The sequence below is a fragment of the Falco naumanni genome, chromosome 11 (assembly GCF_017639655.2).
Source record: "Falco naumanni isolate bFalNau1 chromosome 11, bFalNau1.pat, whole genome shotgun sequence".
NCBI lineage: Eukaryota > Metazoa > Chordata > Aves > Falconiformes > Falconidae > Falco > Falco naumanni.
The window spans coordinates 22,737,006-22,757,152 of record NC_054064.1 but is presented as its reverse complement, the minus strand read 5'-3'; the positions used below and the strand labels follow the sequence as shown (position 1 = coordinate 22,757,152).

Genomic DNA, 20,147 nt, shown 5'->3' with positions numbered 1-20,147 from the left:
TCCACAAGGAAGGAGCAGAGCTCTCCAGAATTTGCTACACCTGAAACGCCCACTCTGGCCCAGAGATCGCTGCCTCCCTGCAAGCATGCCCTGACCCTGAGGAGGACCAGCTGTGCCTGCAAAGCCATTACCTGAGAGTTCACAGACTGGCCCATGGGGATCCGTGAGCACTCCAGCGCATACTGCTTCACACAGAAGTAATAGCCCTGGAGAAGAGAGCACACAAGCGTAAGCCTAGCACAGGCCTCGGACCTCTCCAGGGAAGGAGAACAGCCCCCATGCTTCACCCTCTGGGCTGGGTCCCAGACTCCTGCTCCATGTTTTGTCTCCCCTCTGGTCTGAACCAAGCTGGCCCGGCCAACACATGGCTGAGCACAGAGCCCCCGACCTGATGCTGGGCCCTTGCGTCTGTTAGGAGCCCCCCTCCAGAGAACTCTTACTGCTCTGAGCCCTGCAGAACCATCTCTAGCTGATCCAGTCCTGCAGGGCCATGGAAGAGGCAGGACAAGAAACAAAGAATCACATGCCTGTGCTGTAGTCCTCCTCCTCACTCACTCTGTCATCTCTGAAGACTATCCTTGAACACCCACAGATCATACTTTCTTTGTTGTTCTCTCTTACCTGGAAGGCCAATTCCATCAGCACAATCCCACCCGGAAGAGCTCTCTGTAGATGATAAGTGGCAACAGCAGGACTTGCGCTCTGGGAAGAGAAGGACAAAGCTGAAGAGGGTCTCTGGCACAGCGGAGCAGCCTGCACACCAGGGTACGAGGCTGCCACGAGGCTCTGGGGCAGAGGTGGAAATAGGGGAGCCTCATCAAATGAGCACCCTCACTGGAGGGAGGAGAACAGACATGCCAGAGCCGACTGAACAGAATTCTAACGAACCTAATAAACAGTCTTTGAGAGAGCACACCAGGCACACTGCTCCCTTCACCTCCGGCTTGCTCACAACAGGGTGTCTCTAGAGACTGTGGACACTGAGCTGAGAGGTGATGCTGCCCACAATACCCCACTCCCACCTCTCCCTGCTGAGCTCTCCCCAGACCATTACATCTGCCTGACACAGCAGCTATCAGAGGCATCCAGTTTAGACTCATTGCTTACTGCCAGCAAATTCACTTGCCCTCTGTTCAGTTCTTCCAGTGGGTTGCTCTCTTCTCGTTTTAACGGTAAGGCGTTGTCTTGCCCACAATCTCATACGCACATCAGCCAAAGGCAGGTGCCAGGAAAATGTCAAAAAAGGTTGAGCAAATGCTATGTGCTACCATCATCCCTGGGTGATTTCATGAGCCACAGGTGGCTTCTGCCTATCTAGCGACTCAGACGGGTTCCTCTTCCAGGTACTTACCTATTCTCTCTTGTAAGTTCATGTTCACAAAACTCATGTGAGCCCTTACTGTTCACAAAACCTTCTGATAATGACCACTGTTACCTGCTGCATAAAGAAACACTCCCTTCAGCTTTGAAACTGTCTCCAAATACATTCCTTTGATGGTGCCTAGGTGTTGCACCAAGTAAGACAGCGAGGAGTCAGTCTCTTTCCAGGTTAGCTGTGATTTGGTAGAGCTCTGTCCTGTTCCTCCTTAGCTGTCGCTTCTTTAGACATGAGGAACCTCAGCCTGCTCTGCCTGCTCTCACAGCAGAGCCATTCCAGGTTTCTCTCTTCTGACCTCTTCAACTTCAGTGTGCATGTCACTAACTAAAAACTCTGTCCCAGAGCTGCCCTTAGCCACAGATGCTGTGGCTTCTCTCACAGGTAAACCTCCAGAATCACACCCAAAGGCAGCTGTCCTGGCCCCAGGTCACCCTGTTCCTTTTCTGAGCCCCCCACAAGTCGTTGCTATCCTTTTGAGATTTGCCCTGGTTCTGCCCAGTCCCAGTAAGGGGCTCCAATGGCTGCAAAAGGACATGCAGGAGGGCAAGGAGGTCTCACTGACCCAACATCCCAAAGATGGTGTTGGTCTAGACAGACTTTTTTTGGCTTTGGTGCTTTCTCTGCCCTTTCACATCCCTTCTGCCTGAAACTGATACAAAAGCCAACCAGAAGAACTGCCCCGCTCCACAGCTTGACTTCCATTCCAGTTCCACCCCTCTAACAGACATGAACTCACCTTTGGACTCCCCTCTGCTTTTGGCTTCGTGTAGGAAAAGGACCCTCTCCCCTCCACACCCATGGCTGCCAGAGCTCGGATCCGGCTTGTGCTACTGGAAGTGACAGCAGAGACAGCCTTGAGCAGGGGAGCCAACATCTCCTGTTGCATCAAACCAGGGCATAGCTCAGTGTGTCAGCCCTTCAACAACAGGGTTCCCACAGTGTCACTGACCTGCGAGTGGTGGGTGAGGGTGGCCGCACCTGGACCAGAATGAAGCCCATACTCTGCAGGTACTGGATGTATTGCTGCAAGAAGGCATTGCACATCTCCTGCAGCCAGGGCTCCTCCTTCACCTTGCCGGGCAGTGCTTCCGTTGAGTCGCAGCTGTGGCTGCGGTCTCTCCCTGAAGCTGTAGAGTCATTTGAGCGGTGGCGCTTCTGGAAGAGAAAATAATTTCCTAAGGAGACCTGCTGTGACTGGCCTCCGCAGGTGACACTCGCTGGGACACCACCAGGTGCCCTGGTTGAGCAGAGGGCAGACCTCCTCTCTGCCAGAGAGCATTAACAGCTGGTTCCCCAAACACTGTCCCAGTGCATGTGCTCAAACACAAGATCCAGGATTTACTCAGCCGTGGACGGACCTAACAGCACCGCAACAGACTGCAGGAAAAGGTGCCCTGGGAGAAGGGGAAAAGTCACATCTTCCCCTACAGAACGGCTTCCACAAAGTGTTAGTGGCTCACAACTGGTTCACACAAGGCTCAACAGAGCTTCAGCTCCCTGCTGTCATGGTAAGAGTCCAATCCCCTTATGAATCCTGCTGACTTCTCAGATTTACTAGTAGTTCAGTAGCACTCAACAGGAACAGTGTTTCCTCTTAACCATTCTCAATTCTCCTTTTGATGTCCTGAATACTCCTTGTCTTTGTGCTGTAAGAGACTGTGGTTTCTTTTCTTGATCTCTCTACTCCAAGCCTGTGGCTCTTTTTATGTATTTCCATCTGGTCTTTTGTTCACCTACCCCAGAGGCAGTCTCTTTACATGGAATCTCTCTGGCTACTCTCTGACCTCCAAGTCTCTCTAGTTCCATGCCTTTGCCGCAAGATGCTTGGTTTCACACTTACTGTCCAGGTGAAGACACTAACACGCCAGTTAAAAATGTATTGGAACGCCTAACATCCCTTTCTGATGCACTCTGAACAGTTTGTCTTTTATATCCAGCTGTTCACAAATTGAAGAAATTTGGTGAGCTGTCTGCTCTGTACAGGCTCTGCAGTCAGTGTACAATACAGGAGGAGTTCAAACTTCTCTCCACCTTGTGCTCTGTTTTACTAGGAGCAAGGTCCCAGCTCCCACAATAGCTCTCATTTCACAGGCTACTCAGTTCCTTGCAGTCTTTTTCTGTTCCAACCAATCTGAACAGCCACACAGCATCGCAAAGCTTGGCACCTCATATGTACTGCGATAAATGATCTGGAGATACAGAACCCAATACACAACCCTGAAACCCCTGCTGCCTGGTTCCTCAAATTGAATAACCAATTTTCATTTTGCTCTGTTCCAAAAAAAAAGTGAAGTTTTCATTCTGTGATGATACTTTTCCTTTCACATGCCAGTGCTCAATTTCTGTAGTAATCGCTGCTTAAAGACCCTGTCAGAATCCTTTTGACATCTAGACAAATTACAATAGCCTGTTCTTCCCTTCTGACACACATATAGACCACAAACAGCTGGTACAGGATCGACACTGGTTAGAGTCTGTCAAGTTACAACCTGCTCAGGATTCAGCTGCTTTGCTTTCAATTGTTCTAGCTATTTGCTGGGCCCAGAAAAGGTTTACCAGGTCTGGCTGCTGAATGCATAAAGGGAAGTTTTGCCCCCCCAGCAGATCAGTACCAGAAATAGCTCTCTGGTAGCTTCACTAGACTCAGCCCTGAATTCCCTGGATAGAAAAACGAAGTCAGTCTTCCCCAGGGATGGTGCAGCTGCAGAGAAAGGCTTTGAGGACCCAAGGATTTTCTCAGCCTCCGTCTGACAGGGTGCAAACTCATCCTGTAAAGCAGGAGTGAGCTCAGAGCAGCCGTATCTTGGGCAAAGATTGCAAAGCCATCCTTTGCCTCAGTGCACAAAGCCCAACCCCACCGACATTTGCTGACACTCACCTTCCCCTCTACCTTGCCCTGCTGGTCAGTCTGGATTTGCTGCCGGAAGGCCGGGTCAAAGAGCAAGGGGGTAGCACAGTAGTGAACCAGGCGCGAGGACTGCTTCAGGGTCTCCAGGTCTGCCAGCTGCAAAGTGCAAGAGGAGTACGGTTACAGCACACATCCCTCATCAAGCCTGGGAACAAGCTGTCTGCAACACTGCACTGCTGCTCAAACGGAGATCAAACACCAGAGGGAACCCCCTCCTTTACAGCCCTTCCAGTGCTGGGCAGCGAGGCCCCGTGACCAAGCGTGCTGCTAGAGCCCAGTAACCCCAAAAATTCAAACAGAGAGCACGTACTGCCCTGCCAAACACCATCCCCAACACACAGCCTGCCCTGAGCTCCAGCGCTCCCTTTGGCACAGGGAAGCTGGTGCCCCCGGCGTGCTGTAGGAAGGCCCAGCCTGCCGCCCACCTGCCTGGGCTGCACTCACACTGATAGGCATGTTGGACTGCGCCGACCTCTGCTGCCAGGTGACAAAGAGATTTTCAATCTTCATCTGCTTCTCCAGTTCTGGAGGAGAGAGAGCAGCCACAAGAGTGTCAAGTCACAGCCCCAGATATTGCCACTCCACTCCCACCCTACACATAACCCATTCCTCACAGCACCCTGACAGAGGCTGAGAACTGTCCCCACTGCCAGAACTTGTTCTGCACTTTCTGAGCTCCTTTTCCAGGAGCAAGATGATTAGACAGGCTCCTGTGGCGTCAGGCCCCTTGTTTTACCTTTCCTCTCCATGCTCTTGATTTCCAAGAACTGGGCCCCATGCCGAGACACGGGGTCAAAAGGTCCCAAGTCAGGCCCGTGGGGTATGCGTTTGATGGTGGTAACATCCCGCAGAGCTTCGTCAAAGGGCACCACATCGGGATGGAAGTGCAGAGATGGCAGGCTGCGGGCAGAGCTGCTCAGCCGGCCTTGCTCCTTGCTAGGTGGGGGACTGGAGCTCCGAATCAGCGCGTCTACCTCCAAAGTGGAGTTCAGGAAAGGATTTGGCTCCTAAGCAAGGAGATACAGCCATGTAAGCCTCCTTACTATCAGCCTTGGAGCAAGAACCCACAAGAACAGACTAAACCCAATTTTGGCCATCTGCAGACATGTCTGTTAGCCTTCTCCATCATCAGGCCCAAGGAGAGCAAGCCTTGGCCCAGCACGGCCCCAATGTGCAGTGGGAAGCCCATTCCACAGCCTCCTCCACCCTAAATAATCCAGTCACAAATAAAGTGCTGCCAGCAGCAGGACCTGGCTTCCCTTGCCACCTCTGGCTGTCTGAAAATGCAGACAGCAACAGCCCGGCTGGACGCAGCTACAGATGGACACATGAGCACCTGGGGACGCCTTGCCAACCAGCACACAAGTGCCTGCAGACTTCTGCAGACCCCCCCCAAACTGCTAAGGCTCCTCCTGAAGGGGAAAGGATTGCCCTGCTTGGCAGGGTGCCCTACCTGCTTGCTGTCCTCATGCCATGGTGTGTCCATGAAGCAGTGGTGGTGGAACAGTCCCAGCTTCTGGCTGAGCAGGCAGTGCACGATGTGGGACCGGGCATTCTGCCACTGCAGCAGGCGAGTAAGGGAGCAGTTCAGGTTGGCCCCCAGGTCTGGAGACCAGTTGTAGGTGTAGAGTGTCAGCTGGAGAAAGAGGAAGGGGAAAAAGGCTGAAGGACCTGCTCAGAGAGGGCCTGCATGGTGACATGGGCTGCCCCAGGTGCTCTGGGTACTTGCTGCAGCCAGTTCCAGATGACAAGGCTGGGACAGGGAGAGTGGCAACAGGTCATTTGCAGCCTCGCTGTTAACAGCCACACTGGTGGTGGTGGTACTTGCACTGCCAGCATAAGCGCCCAGCCTGTTGTGGGCCTTGCTGTGGGTAGGGAAAGGACCGTGACAGCCCACAGTGGGGCAGCTGAAGTCAGAAACAGCAAGGCTGCTGCTCCCCGGCACTCCCCAGAGCACTGGCAGGGAACTCCCAGCTCTGCTTGCAGCACAAGCAGACATCTCACACAGCTGCTTTGAGGGCACCTGCCTGGGGAAGGCTGGCTGCCTGCAGCGGTACTCTTCTGCTCCTCTCTCTAGCCCTGGGCCAGCTGGGAACAGCCTGGCTTTCAGGAGACACCACCACACAGGCACCATTGCTACCTTTTTGTCGATGATCTCCATGAAGAGAAATCTTTGCCGGGGCACCAGGTCTCGTCCAAGGCTGGGATCAGAGCCTCTCTCTGCTGAGCTGAATTCCATGGCCTCAAAGCGCTGGAGCCCTTTGTGAGCTGGAAGAAGCCAGAGTTATGACCCTCGGTACCAGCTCATCCTGCTTTTACATCCCACATACCATTAAGGTGGCATGACAGGATGTTTTGCCAGAGTACTGCTCAGCTTGTCTTGAAATAAGGAGTTATAAGCCAATTTGAGAATAAGGTCTCAGGAGCTCAAAATAAGACAATCCACTGCCCACCTCAGGGCACGAGCAGTCTGTCCCAGCAAGGAGAGGAACCCTGCTCATACAATTCCCACCTCAAAAGCCCCCAGCACATAGTCCCGTGGACCCTGGCCGAGCACTTACCCTGTTCTGTGCTGCAACGCCACTGCTGGAAGTTGCGTCCCAGCAGGATGAAGTGCCTGACGGCTGCAGGGCGAGGGCTGGCACTCTGCCCAGGCTTATACGGCAGGAAGGTGGTGCCCCGATGGTAGCTGCAAAGAGCACCAAAGGTGGCTGACAAGTAGAGCCATGGGAGGAGAGGCTGGCAGAGCTGATTGGCATTTGCTTGTGCCAAACAGCCCCCTATAAACCGCAAAACTCACCAGATCTGCTCAAACACCTTGACAGTGGTGTCGCTCGCCAGGGCGGTGACCAGGCTCACCACTTCCACCAGGATGGAGGACAGGAGGAAACGGGACACAATCTCCACCGAGCACTGCTGCACCGATGGGCACCCTGCACAGAAGCAGCACTGTTGTACAAGGTGCCAAGCTGCCCCAGAGCTAAGCCCTGCCCGCCTGGGCAGTGCAGAAGGCTAAGGCAGCCCTGCTGCCCAGTGCAGGCCAAGTTCCTGCCTTGCCAGGGACTGTGGTAGGCAGAGCTGGAGTACAAGGACCTTATAGGGAGGAGGAGAAGACAAAGGCTGGAATAACTCCTAGTGTCAGGCTGTAGCCTGAAGCAGAACCTGGACCAAACTCCCTGCATGCCCTGAGCACAGCAATTTATTCCCCTGCTTATTCCTTGTTCCCTGGCTTACTCCTTATCAGGGGAGGAAGACAGCTCTACCTTGCCAGCAGGAGGTGTGGGAGACCAAAGCGAGAGGTATCCAGAAAGCAGCAACAGGCCAGCCACACTGCCCCAAACCCCACCCTATGAAGGGCACCCCTCCTCCTCTCTCTCCCTGCAAGAGTGGGGGTCTCCCTTGCAGCTTCACAGCCCCAGAGCACGTTGCAGAGGCTCAGGTCCTCCCTCCCTGCTACATCTGGGAGCTAAATCACTACAGCAGCTGCTGTTGGGGCCAGGGCTTTCCAAAGCAGCTGCATCCAAGTCCAGCAAGCCCTGGGCTCAGAGCATGGCAGATACAACCACAGGCCTTAGCGGGTCTGTTCAGATGTGCAGACACATGCCACAGCTTTATAATGCTGATGCTGGCCCTGAGACCATTGGGACCCAGGTGAAGTTCAGGGAGAGACAGGGTTCATACTATGTAAAGACGAGCAAGGGATGAAGGCAGATGGTGCCATATGAAGGACTTGTCCTTGGAGCTCTGGGTAGAAAGGTTCATTCCCAGCCCATGTGGAGGAGCTGGTGCCTGAGACACATACCCAAGTGGTTCATGAATGCCATCCACTGCTGGCAGGTTTGATTGAAGAGTGGGTGCATGGTACCCACATCTCCTTCTTCCAACTGGCAGGCTCGCCGCCTAGGAAGAGGGAAAGGAAGCATAGTTATACCAGATCAGCCAACAGCAGTGAAGGTACACAGGTGCAACAGCCCCCTCCTGGCTCCAGAGCAGGGCCTGGGGAGCCTCCTTTTCAGGTTGTTACAGCCCTTGAGCTTGGTCCCTCTGGGTAGCAGCCATAGGGATGTCAGGTGTTGCACAGGGCCACACAATGCAGGGAAGGGATCTCTGGCAGGAAGAAGCAGCAGTGCTCCCAGCAGCGCTCCAACAATAAGGATCAAAGCTTTATGTGTGAAAGGCAGCTCCCCTAACTGGCTGTGTAAGGGAGAAACTACAAGGAAAGGGGATGTGATCCAGAGGATTGAGCCACATGTAGAGCCAGCAGCATGTCAGGCTACAGAGCAATGTACAGCAGATGCAGGGGAACAACACCGCGGCTGCTGGCTGTGCTTGCCTCTGGGCCTGTTCTAGTTCAGCTGTGGCTGTGGCCCGATCCTGGCTCAGGTGCTGCTTAACACTCTCAGTCTTGTGCCGTCGCCTTGTGCGAGCCTCTTCTGGCCTCTCCAGCACAATGTCGTCAGTAGTCTTGGGGCTGCCCAGCTCCGAGGACTCTGTCTTACTCTGCGGAGAAGGGGGTAAGTTAATGCTGTGCACATGCACAGCCCAGCGTCCTGATCTCAAAAGTCCCCACTACCAGTCCAGCCTCCTGACCCCAGCCAGACCCCTCCTCTCCACTCCTCCTGGCCTGACACACCATGAGGACTTACAGGCCCTGCTCCCCACTGGTCCCTCAGTAAGATTACCAGCATATCCCAGAAACTGCGGCGTCCCAGCTTGCTCGTGGGTGTCACTGGCTCCCCAGAGCTGGATGAAGGGGCAGACGTGAAGTGCAAGGGTGGAGGACAGCTCCTGCCAGCCCCACCAGTCGCCAGGGCCAGGCCCTTGGTCTCTGACATGGTCCTCCTTAGGCCTCCTGCAGAGACAAAACAAATCAGACCCCGAGAGGCTCCCACTGCGATACCGCTGGTATGCCCGCGTACCCCACTCTGGCTGGCTGGAGCCTGGCTGGAGAGAAAAGTGCCCTCAGTAACACCCAGCAAAGTGGATTCAGTCTTGGTGAGCAGACAGACCTTTAAATACCTCTTCCAACCCTAATTTCTATGACACTTCTTCCCAGAGACATCGCACAGCACAGCTTGCAGAGGGGAGAGCAGCTCCCTCCCTCCCAGCCCTCCAGCCCCCAGTCCCCCCAGCACAGCTAAGCTCCTGCAGGCCAGGTGGGAAGAGCGAGGCTGGCTGGAGGCTCCAGGTGGCCATCCTGGCCAGGCTCTCACCTGCAGAGCTCAGCTCCTCCAGGTCTGCGGCACCCAGGGGGCAGGTGGCTTCCACACAGAGCGGGGCCGGCAGCACGAGGAACTCCATGACGGCATCGCAGAGAGCATGGCGCAGGGCCCCGCGCAGCTTTTCCGACAGCTGCAGCAGGCTGATGTTGCCCTTCTCCCAGATATCCAGGCGCACCAGCACGCAGGGCTCTGTGGGGAAAGGGCAGTCCTGCGTGCCTCTGCATCCCCACCTTCACCAGCCCTCCTAGGTGCCCCAGGGGATGTAGAGGCAGCAGGGAATCAAGCAGCTTGTGGCCCGTTTCACTCCCTACCTGAATGCAGGGTGCCAGCCTCTGGCTGGTGCTGGCTGACTGCAGTGAGGCTTTCGAAGTCGGTGTCCTGCAGTGGGCCCACAACGGGCGAAGAGGAAGGCGGCTTCTGAGGGTCAGGCCTCTCCCCGTGGGGCAGCGAGGTGGGGCTGCCGTGCTCATCCACGAAGGTCAGCGCAATGCATGCAATTCCTGCGGGGGAGAGCCCGAGGCAGCCTCTGTCAGCCCAGCACTGAGTACACCCCTACAAGCCCTGCCTGCAGCCTGCCACCCCACACCTGGGACCGTCATGTCACCGCTTGGGTTGCACAGTGCCACGTGGCAGGCAGAGCCCAAAGGAGGGGACACAGCCAGAGGAGCAGAGGCTAGATGTGCCTGTGCGGAGCTGGGGTGAGAAGCATGGTGCTTGGCACAGGGTGTCCCCATCGCTCCAGGAATCTCTCCTGCAGGGTCACAGCAGCTTTTGCTTTGCCCTGCAGGAGCTTCCGAGGTTGTCAGCCCCATATACAAGGGAAAAGTATCCCCATTTGCTGCAGGAGGGCCTTTATGCTGAAAGATCCAGGATGGGGCTCACCACCCCTACCCTCTTAAAGGGACAGAGCCCAGAGCCCAGACACTCTCCAGTAGCTCTCTCCAGGCTGTGGAGGACCTTGACTCCCTGCAGGGGAAGACTGCATACATGACACCTTGTTGCAGATGACACTCACAGCCCCCTCCTTGCTGTACACCTGTATAAGATCAGGTGCCTTCCCCATGCACTCCAGTCAGCAGGACTGGGGACAAAGCAGGTGGACACCTAGTATTATCCTGGAGTTGCTGCAGAGTAAAATTCAGGCCCTACCTGTAGCCTCTCTACACTGAGCCCTACGCACACACAGTAGGACAGTTCAGAGATGCAGAGCAACAGGGTGGCGCTTGCTTCACAGCCCACATGCTACATGCCCAGGTCCATGCAGAAGGAGAAGCCCTGCTACGGACCGGAGCAGAAACGGGACCCCACTCATTCCCCCCAGCCCAGCTCTGCAGCCAGGGCACCGAGGATGCAGCTGTGAGGTCCAAACCCCACGCTGTAACCCTGGATGCTCTCACTCCCTTTCAAAGCCCCTTGACTGACTAAGCCAGCACTCAGGTGGCTGGATGACAAAGCTGCCCCAAGGCTGCTGAAGGGCGATATGACCAGATGCAAACAACCTCAGCCCCGTAACACTGCTGAGCCCATACTCCGTCCCTCCCCATCCCAGCAAGGATAGGAGTGACGCCAGACTGTGCTGCCACAGAGCAGCAAAACTGTACCCGACTGGATCCACAGCACCATGTGGAGTATGGGTGCCCTCCCTGTGCTGAGACAAATCCAGCTCCAGCAGACTGTGTCTGTCCTGGTTTTGGCTGGGATAGTTAATTTTCTTCTCAGTAGCTGATACAGTACTGTATTTTGGATTTGGTATGAGAAGAATGCTGATAACACACTGATGCTTTAGCAGTCGCTAAGTAGGGCTTACTCTAAACCAAGGACTTTTCAAATATCCCATGCTCTGCCAGTGAGCAGGCAGCACAAGCAGCTGGGAGGGAGCACAGCCAGGACAGCTGACCTGAACTAGCTGAAGGGATACTGCATACCATGGAATGTCATGCTCAGTATATAAAGCCGGGGAAAGAAGAAGGAAGGGGGGACAGTATATAAACCTGGGGGAAGAAGGAAAGGGAGCACGTTCAGAGTTACGGTGTTTGTCTTCCCAAGTAACCCATCACGCATGATGGAGCCCTGCTTTCCTGGAGGTGGCTGAACACAGGAAATAGTGAATGAATTCCTTGTTTTGCTTTGTTTGCATGTGTGGCTTTTGCTTTACCTATTAAACTGTCTTTATTCTAAACCCCAAGTCCTCTGACTTCCACCCACTCTTCTCATTCTCTCCCCATTCCACTGTGAGGGGAGTAAGCGAGCAGCTGTGTGGGGCTTAGTTGCTGCCCGAGGTTCAACCATGACAGTGCCCAGGTCTAAGCAGCAGCACAACCACCTGGCCTCCATCATTCCTAACGAAGCCTAAGCCCTGCAACAAGCTTTACTGCAAGACATGCCAGATGCAAGGGACAGGGCACTGGGATGGACAGAGCAGCTCCCAAAGCAGAAAGGAGGGCATTCAAGTCAGAGGACAGCTCACTTGCACTCACGCTGAAGAAAGGAAAATCTACATCTACGAGCACCCCTCCACCTGGAGAAAAGTACAGGAGCTGCCTTGTTTCAGAGGTGCTCTACAACAGCCTCCAGCATGTCTCTCCCCGAGACGTGCACAGAAACAACCCTTTACCCAGCAAACGTTGGAGAAGTTTGTAATTTCCTAAATATCAAAGGTGGAAGGGACCAGGACATAACACACACTCATTCCCCTTCAGAGCAGGGCAGGGAGTCTCACACAGGGGCTCTCCCACCCCACACAGCCTCCCGCTGAAGCAGGGCAGCTCTCCAGGATGTGGGTGTTGATGCAGAGGTATCAAAAGCCACAAATCTGCCCCACATGACAGTGAATATCGGCTCTGCCAAGCAGATTTTCCTTCTTTAAACAGTAAAGGGCACAAACTCCTCATATGTCTGGCTTGACAGTCAGCCTCAGGCCCACAAAATGGCACTGGATGCTTATGTGGTAGTTGTAGACCAAGATGTAATCACTCCCCTCTTCTCCTCCTGGATAAACTATCACACTGAGAAGTCCCTTCAGTGCCCCCCCCCCCTCCATTCCTGTACCTCTGTTCTGCTTCAGTCTATCTGAGGCGAGGACATGGGAACAACCAAGCACAATGTCCCATGTCCTCCTTGTGTGTGCTGGGACACACACCCCTCTGAGGGAGCATCCATGGCAGTGCTTTCAAGCAGGCCAGATCAGCAGCTGCAGGAGCAGACTCCTCCTTTGCAGGTGCTCCCTGAGACAGAGCTGGTTCGCCAAGCACTCAGCACCCTGCAGCCAGCTCGGTCTCTCAGGGAAGAGGTGATGGCTGCCCCTGCCCCACCAGCAGGAAGGCTCACCTCCCCACTGCAGGGGACAAGGCTTCCAGTCTTGCTACAGGAGCACAGAGAAGCCGAAATGCAACTCCTAAATCACAGGTAAGAAACAGGTAAGAAACTCAAGACCTGAGCTCCAGGACTACAGGAAGAAGTTAAGTTACCAAGAGCTGCCAAGGACCTTACTGCCTGCTGTGCTGGATTTTGGCTACATAGTCATCCATTGCACTCCGCAGAGGAGTTGGGTGCTAGGGAGCTGTTACCTCCCATCTGTGATGGCCTCTGAGCCCTCTCTGGCCCAGGCTCACTGAAATATGATGTACACATCTAGTGGTGCCTGGCCACTCTAGCCCATTGGTATGCAAGGGAACCCCCCATCCCAGGACACAGCCACTGGGACAGTGGTGATGCTGCACCCTGGAGCGTGAAACCACGGCTGAAGCATCATGACTCCCGTCTTGCTCAGGGAGTAGATGCCTGGTTGGACCTGTGGGAAAAAATGGTGCAGGATTCTGGAGTTCACTGCTTGCAAGCTAACAGGGCAGCACACAGACCCTCAGCAGCTGGGGACCGCAGAACTGCCATCTCGAGGCAGCAGGTTCTGTTTGCTCATTTATCCAGCCAGCAAGAAAAGAGGAGGCTCAGCTAAACAGACAGGCACACACAAACACACAGAGGAGTCGGAGCTGAAGCCACACACAAGGAAAACAAGAACAGCAGGGACCAAAGGGGCCAGGGAGCTGTGCAGGAGAGGGAATTGAAGTAACACTTGGAGCCACAGGTGCTACCTTGGAAGTGGGAGGGTGGAAAGAGGTGCTGCACAAGGTCCGACATGGTACCTACACAACAGAAGAACATTCAGACAGTGCACAAGGGGCACAAGACACATGATGGCCAGGTGACAGACCACATGGCTTGGACAAAACATGACATGACAGCCCGCTGCAGATGGGCCCTATCCAATCCCTCCTCCAGCAGTCTGGAGGAAAGAGCAAGGACATTGCCCCCACAGACCATGCTCAGTTACACGCTGCATCCAGCTGCCCCTTCGCAGCAAGGCTCCTGCAACAACTGTCTCTGATCCCACCTCCAGCCCCACTGAGCCTCTGTGCCCCACACTTACTGAGGTCTCGCTGTGTCTTGCCCCACAGCTACTGCAACCTAGAACTGCTCTTACAGCAACAGGCCAAGCTTAGCAAGTTGCTCTGTGGGACGCCTTAACTCACTCCACCACACATGCAAGGGTGTGCAGTCCCCCAAGCACACACCCTGCCCACTTCCAAGCCATCGAGGGAATACCCCAGCACCAGCCCTCCTCAGTCACTCAGAGCTCTCCAACATGGGAAGCAGCTCCCCAACACGCAGCCCCCTGCCCAGAAAACTCAAAAAAAAAGAGTTGAGCATGATTACCTTTTCCACCAGTGCCTTGGCCGCCTGGCTTGTTGTACAGATAGAGATCCTGATCAGGGATGCTCCCACTGTGGTTGAAGTAGTGCTAAGGAGAGCAAGTAATAAGAGAGATTGGAGAACTTGTCTTAACTGGAAGCAGAAGCCAACATGTCTGCAGAGCTCATCCCCAGGTGCAGCAAACAATCCAGGCCTACTTAAAACATTTGCCTGCACAGCCTTCACCACTGCTGGGCTGAAGAAACCCCCTACAGCTCTAGGCAGAGTTATACAGCACTACACATCTGGCCTCCCCCTCTACCTTTGCCATGGCCATGCTGAGGGAGTGGGTAGCTGCTCCCAAACTTCTATTAATCCTGATGTTTCAGTCCTTACATCTGAGAGAGCCATGCAAGGAGCCAAGCTCAACTTTGCAAGGGGACCTTCTCCCATGCTCCTACGAAACAACTGTGGATATGAGCTTTGTGGTTGCTGCTTTTTGCACAGCAAGTGACCGCTTGTGTGAAAGTCCAGTCCAAACAGGAACTGCTTACCGTCCTGTGAAACTCCTCCAAGCTTCAGTATTCAGTGTCAGTTCATCCCTAACACTACATGGCAGAGCTGGGAACATGGCGATGGATCTGCCCCAACAAATACCCCCAGGAGCAGGCAGAAGCTGGGCAAACCGTTGCCCTGGCTCACAGCCCTCCTCACCTTGAAGTGGTGCTCCACGTTGCTATCCGTGTACTTTGGGGTGTGCAGAAAGATAAGCAGGTTCTGGCGCAGGTAGCAGGCCACTGCATGCAGCCAAGGCAAGGCAGAGGGTGGCAGTGCAAACTGCAGGACCTCTGTGGGTGGCATCCCAGGAGGCTGGATAAACTGCAGAGACAAGTCTTTAGAACTCAGCTGAGGCTCAACAGGATGCCCTGGGGCTCTGATACAGATCCGAATTATGCCAGCCGGCTAGGCGAAGGGAGAGTGTGGTGGGCAGAACCCAGGCCCATAGACAGCACCCTGAGACAGATGTGGGCAGCTACTCCAGGGGTACTCACAGGGAGGCCCTGCCACGCTGCAACCACCAGCAAACGGGATCTCTCACCTACCCTGGCACCCACACAGCATATACCTTGGTGAACGCTTAGCCTGAGCGAGCACTAGAGCAGGGAATGGGATACAGCACACCAACCCTGGCCTTCCCTTCCCTGGGTCAGGAGAGGCTAAGACAGGTCAAAAAGTATTACAGGCTCTGCGATGAGCAGAGCAGGTATCCGGTGAGGTACCTCCACATCTGCTGGGGTCAGCTTGCAGTTCCGCACTAGCATTACAGTGATGATATCCAGGGTGGCCTCATCCAGGCGTCTGCGCAGCACTTTCACCAGCTCATCTGTGATCTCAGGCCCTGACAAGTAAGCAGAGATACATGCAGCTTCTTCACTCCATCCAGTAAGAATGACCGCAGCCAACCCTCCCTGCCTGTTCAGGATGCAGCACCCTCACTATCACTTCCCACAGGGAACATGTCCTTCCCACCACCAATTTCTTCAGGTATCTTTTTCTACCCCTTCACGATCACAAGAGACTGCTGATACAGCAGGCAAAGACAAATGCCCTCTTGCATTGGGAAAGTTGGCATAAGCCACCCAGTCTGCAGGAGGTTTCATCGTAGGCCATGGATCCTTTCCTAACATTCCCATCCAGAAAGAACGGAGAACAGCTCTGAGCTAAGGCAGAGCAGCTTGCTCAGGAGAGAGATATTTTCTCTGCTCTTCAAGCAAAGAGGGCAGGGAGCAGAGTTCTATTGCTCTGCTTCACATCAGCACAGTTCATCTGCTGCCAGGTGCTGTAACGCTTTACCTGCTGGGGCAACACCATGGACCATCAGCTGGATGTGTCTGTCTATCTGTCCCACAGGGCGGGCAGAGTCCACACTACGGCATGAGGCTGCATCCAGAGAGGAACGAGAACCCTGGAGAAGCAAAAACAGCCACGTGGCAGCAGCTCCCATGTGCATTCTAGCTCCATCATTGCCCTGGGCTGTCAGCAAGGTCAAGCAGAACCCACCCACTGCTATCCCAACTCCACAAATCTACAATGTAAGTTTTATCCTACATAAAATCCAGGCTGCTGGACCTACTGAGTTCCCTCCATTCCTGTGACCAAGAGCACCCATATCCACTCCCAGAGAACAGCAGACTCACCGTTAGATCCTCAGTGTAAATGGGCTCCTGGCTGCGTGTCAGTGCCAGCGAGCGAGATGCTGGACTAAAGATGCTCTCTGCTTCCCACACCTTCCCACTGTAGGTGGTTTCAGTCAGTCTGAATACAGGAGAAAGACAAGTCAGCCTCCATTTTCAAGGACAACAGCATCATACCTCCACAGAAGATCCACGTCTTCCTTGCTGTCCCCTGTGCACTTTTGGGGATTAGTCCTTACTATATGGAGCTTGTGGAAAAATTGCTCTCTGGCTCCCTCAAAAAAAATTATCTTTTCCCCTCCCATGTAACGTCTTAGCACAGGGAGAGCAGGAGGGGCCTGGTTTGATGTGACCGACTCATCAGAAATCAGGTATTTGCTGCTTGGTTCGCAGCAGGGTCCCTGAGGCTGGGCAGACACTTTCTGCCCCAAGGAGCCCTCGGTCTGCCATAACGCACGTAGCAGGGCAGGGTCAGGCCAACAAGTCACACTGGCTTCTTACCGGAGGTAGAAAACAGATTTAGTGGCACGTTCCTGGTAGACAAACATATTCTTCCTGTTGACCACAGAGAAGGCGTTGAGCACCGAGCGAAGTGCCTGGATAGCTGTGGGCAATGTGGGATGTTAGCTATCCCACATACCCGTCTCTGGTGTGCCAACCTGGCCAGAAGCCAGACTCTGGACACACAAAATGAGAGAGAACCTGGGCTGTACGCACCTCGCGAGACCCCCATGTTGGGGCCCATCTTGAGGCGTGAATGCACGTGGATGAGTGTGCTCCACACAACATCACAAGCAAAGTGCCCCGGCATGAACTGCATGGTGGCAGCCAGGTAGTCCCGGGGCTGGTAGCTCTCCTCTACAGAGTAATCTACAAAGAATGTAGGACATAGCTGGGGCCATAGCATGGAAGTCACCATGTTTTTAGCCACTCATGAGCAGGCAGTAGCACTGCTGCTGAGACATGGCCAAGGGAGTATTCATACCGTCTGTTGGCATGACACGCTGCCTGTATGAAGTATAGGGTGTTTCACTCTTCCAGATGTCCTCCTCACTTTCTGCCACCAGTAATGAGTTGCATATGTGGCTGTCATGCAGGTCCTGCAGCAGCAAGCGCTGCAAAGCATAAGAAAAAATTGGTTCTACCGCTTGCACAGCCCACAAAAGACAGCACAGAGGAAAGGCTTAGGGCTAGCTGTGTCCCTTTTCCTTTGACCCCCAAGCTCTACCAGCTGAATTGGCTCCCCAGGCCCTCCTCTGAGCTGGGCCTGGACCAGACAACCTCCAGAGGTCCCATCTCATAACCGGCAGCTCTGCAGATCTGTTACCTGATTGACAACCCTGCAGATTTCACTGATCTTCTTCACCACCACCTGGTTGAGACTCTGGCACTCCCCTGGCTGCTCCTCTTCTGTCTCTACTGCCGCTGCCTTCTCAACACTCAGGCTGCTTTACAAGGAAGGGGAGAGAGGGGTCAGCAGGGCACCTGGACAGTGACTGTCCCTGTATGCTGCAAGTAGGAACGCAGTGAGGAAGGATGGCAGCTTTCCCCTTATGGAGCATCAGTCCAGTCCTGCAGCTCCCCACCCACACTGGGCAGGGAGAAGATCCTGTCCAGAGATGACTGAGTGGCATTAAGGTCCTGCTACAGAGAAGCAGTGGCCAGATAGGGGACCCTTCCTTACCGTGTGTGGTAATACACCTCCACTCGGTCCTGCAGGATTTTTATGATGAGCCAGAAATCCGGCATGAGGGGACATCTGGGTTCCTGGTCGCTCATTAGTGCCTCCTCATACTCCGAGTCACTGCTTCCCCCATCGTAACCTGCAATGTATCCTCACATCAGTCCCAGGCCTGGCAAGCCAGCCTCCCTCCCAGGCACAGCAGGCTCTGGGAGATCAGAGCCACTCACAAGCCCTGTCCTCAGGGCACAGGGGTCACCCCAGCCCAGGCACACAGTCGTCCCCCACCCCCGCACTACTATGTCACTGCCAGTGTCTGGCTGCGTGCCGTTGGTCACCCCTACCCTGGCAGACTCACCCAGGTGGTCGGAGTCCATGCTGCCCTGGCTCGACACGAGGCTCTGCACGCGACTGGGACGCTGCTTGCTGGAGCCTGCAAAGAGACAGTGTCTGATCATAAAAGCATTTGCTAAGCCCCTTCACACACCCATGCGCGGGAGAAACATTACACCACAGGCCAAGAAGAGAGTGCTGAGGAATGGGGCCCTTGCAGCCGTTACTGGAGTCCCCAGGAACTTCATGTCATTAGGGATATCAGTGCAGCAGCACAGCCTAGTACTCTGGGTACTGTTAAGAAGTGAATTGCCAGCACCCTGGCAAGGAAGAGACCGACAGTCCTGGGTACCAATTCTGGTGTTTAGGGACTGAAACAGGAACAGCAGCCGTATTTTGTATGCCACAGCCAGAAATGACCTCTTCCCTTAAAAGTTCCTGAGGCTGAGGTACATCCTGCCCACAATCGCAGCTCCTACCTTCCCTACCCTGTGTTACAGAGTCAGCCAGGCTTGCTGCAGATGGTGTCACCAATAGTGATTTCTCACTGTTGCCCTTTTCAGAGGATGAGGATGGCAGTGACTGTATGGTTGTCTCTGGAGCTGCCTCCTCCAGGGAGTCATGGCCAGGTGCTCTGCCCTGCTCAAGGCTTAGGACTTCTCCTGGGACCTGCACACAAGCCAAGGTTGCAAAAATGACCAGAAAAACATGCACTGAAAAATGTCCCATCATATTCCAGCAACCTTCTACCTTCTGTTACCAGTGTCCCACACCATCCCACCAACAGACCAGCTCAGTGTTTCTCACCTCATCCTGTGTGTGGCTGCCCCCGCCTACGAGGTTTCCTGTGTCTGGCACGATGCCTGTCTCACTCTCTGGCCACCCCCAGAGACCCCGGGCTTCTTCTGGGAGGACACAGCTTGCATGATGTAGCTCGGAGCCTTCTGCCTCTGCTTCACTGCTCCCCTCCTGGCCTGCCTGGCCCAGGACTGTCCTGGTGCCCCCTCCAGCTGGCTGCTGCAAGCAGGGTGCCCCCGAAGGGTTTGGAGCTGCCCGCCTGGAGTGCAGGCGGCTGATGGAGACGTAGTGGTAGTCACTGCCTTCGGCATTAAGCATGTAGCCTGGCAGAGCCATTCTTCTGAACTCCTGCAATACAGGGAAGAATAAGCATCCTGCTAGCTAAGTGTATGATGCTGCCTTCAGGGCTTTCTGTTTACCTCCTTGAACTTCTCCAGAGAGTGCTCAGGTCCAAAGACAAACTGGAGTAGCACTACCTCGCTGTGGCAGCTGGGCCGCCCCTTGGAGTTATAGATGTGAGTGGCCACCCGGTGCAGGATTGAGGTGCTGATCACCTGTGAGTGGCGCAGGGCAGACACAATCTCATCATCCAGGAGCCAGCGGATCTGAGCAGAGCAAGGACACAGAGCAAGACCTAGGTGACCTGTATTTGCAAAGCTGCCCCAATTCTGGTCCAAGTCCCGATGGAATGACAGCAGCCCCTCTCATCACCTACATCTCTCATCTCTTTCTACATACCTAAGAAAAGGCCTTTAGAAGAGAGCTCTACCTGTCCCACCCCAACTGCAGTAAGAATTTTATCAGGGTAATTCCACACTTTTGGGGAGCAGAAGGCCAATGGCCTGCGTGGTACCAGCAAGGCCTGCTAGTCAGTTCAGTTGGCAAAGGCTGCAGCTTGGGGCAGGCTAGGAAGCGTGCAGCAGCAGTTGTGCACTGTGGCCAC

General features: G+C 54.5%; 1 protein-coding gene across 12 annotated transcripts in view; it reads right to left on the bottom strand.

Annotated features, from left to right (window-relative positions):
* SZT2 (SZT2 subunit of KICSTOR complex) overlaps positions 1–20,147 on the bottom strand; it is a 60,536-nt gene that overhangs the window by 8,285 nt on the left and 32,104 nt on the right. For 4 of the 12 annotated variants that reach the window (XM_040609973.1, XM_040609974.1, XM_040609980.1 and 1 more), the window contains 31 exons: positions 19,624–19,809; positions 19,214–19,552; positions 18,886–19,075; positions 18,432–18,506; positions 18,077–18,215; positions 17,720–17,840; positions 17,378–17,507; positions 17,110–17,262; positions 16,894–16,996; positions 16,396–16,513; positions 16,052–16,163; positions 15,478–15,596; positions 14,912–15,076; positions 14,222–14,306; positions 13,600–13,650; positions 9,820–10,008; positions 9,500–9,697; positions 8,969–9,138; positions 8,620–8,786; positions 8,089–8,186; positions 7,087–7,219; positions 6,848–6,975; positions 6,427–6,554; positions 5,740–5,922; positions 5,023–5,293; positions 4,731–4,810; positions 4,257–4,382; positions 2,328–2,533; positions 2,115–2,208; positions 622–702; positions 132–206 (listed from right to left, as the gene is read on the bottom strand). In XM_040609973.1, the coding sequence (XP_040465907.1) occupies positions 132–206; positions 622–702; positions 2,115–2,208; positions 2,328–2,533; positions 4,257–4,382; positions 4,731–4,810; positions 5,023–5,293; positions 5,740–5,922; positions 6,427–6,554; positions 6,848–6,975; positions 7,087–7,219; positions 8,089–8,186; positions 8,620–8,786; positions 8,969–9,138; positions 9,500–9,697; positions 9,820–10,008; positions 13,600–13,650; positions 14,222–14,306; positions 14,912–15,076; positions 15,478–15,596; positions 16,052–16,163; positions 16,396–16,513; positions 16,894–16,996; positions 17,110–17,262; positions 17,378–17,507; positions 17,720–17,840; positions 18,077–18,215; positions 18,432–18,506; positions 18,886–19,075; positions 19,214–19,552; positions 19,624–19,809 (4,413 nt within the window). The remainder of the gene's footprint in view (positions 1–131; positions 207–621; positions 703–2,114; positions 2,209–2,327; positions 2,534–4,256; positions 4,383–4,730; positions 4,811–5,022; positions 5,294–5,739; positions 5,923–6,426; positions 6,555–6,847; positions 6,976–7,086; positions 7,220–8,088; positions 8,187–8,619; positions 8,787–8,968; positions 9,139–9,499; positions 9,698–9,819; positions 10,009–13,599; positions 13,651–14,221; positions 14,307–14,911; positions 15,077–15,477; positions 15,597–16,051; positions 16,164–16,395; positions 16,514–16,893; positions 16,997–17,109; positions 17,263–17,377; positions 17,508–17,719; positions 17,841–18,076; positions 18,216–18,431; positions 18,507–18,885; positions 19,076–19,213; positions 19,553–19,623; positions 19,810–20,147) is intronic. The other 8 variants (XM_040609976.1, XM_040609982.1, XM_040609978.1 and 5 more) reach the window with 6 other exon arrangements.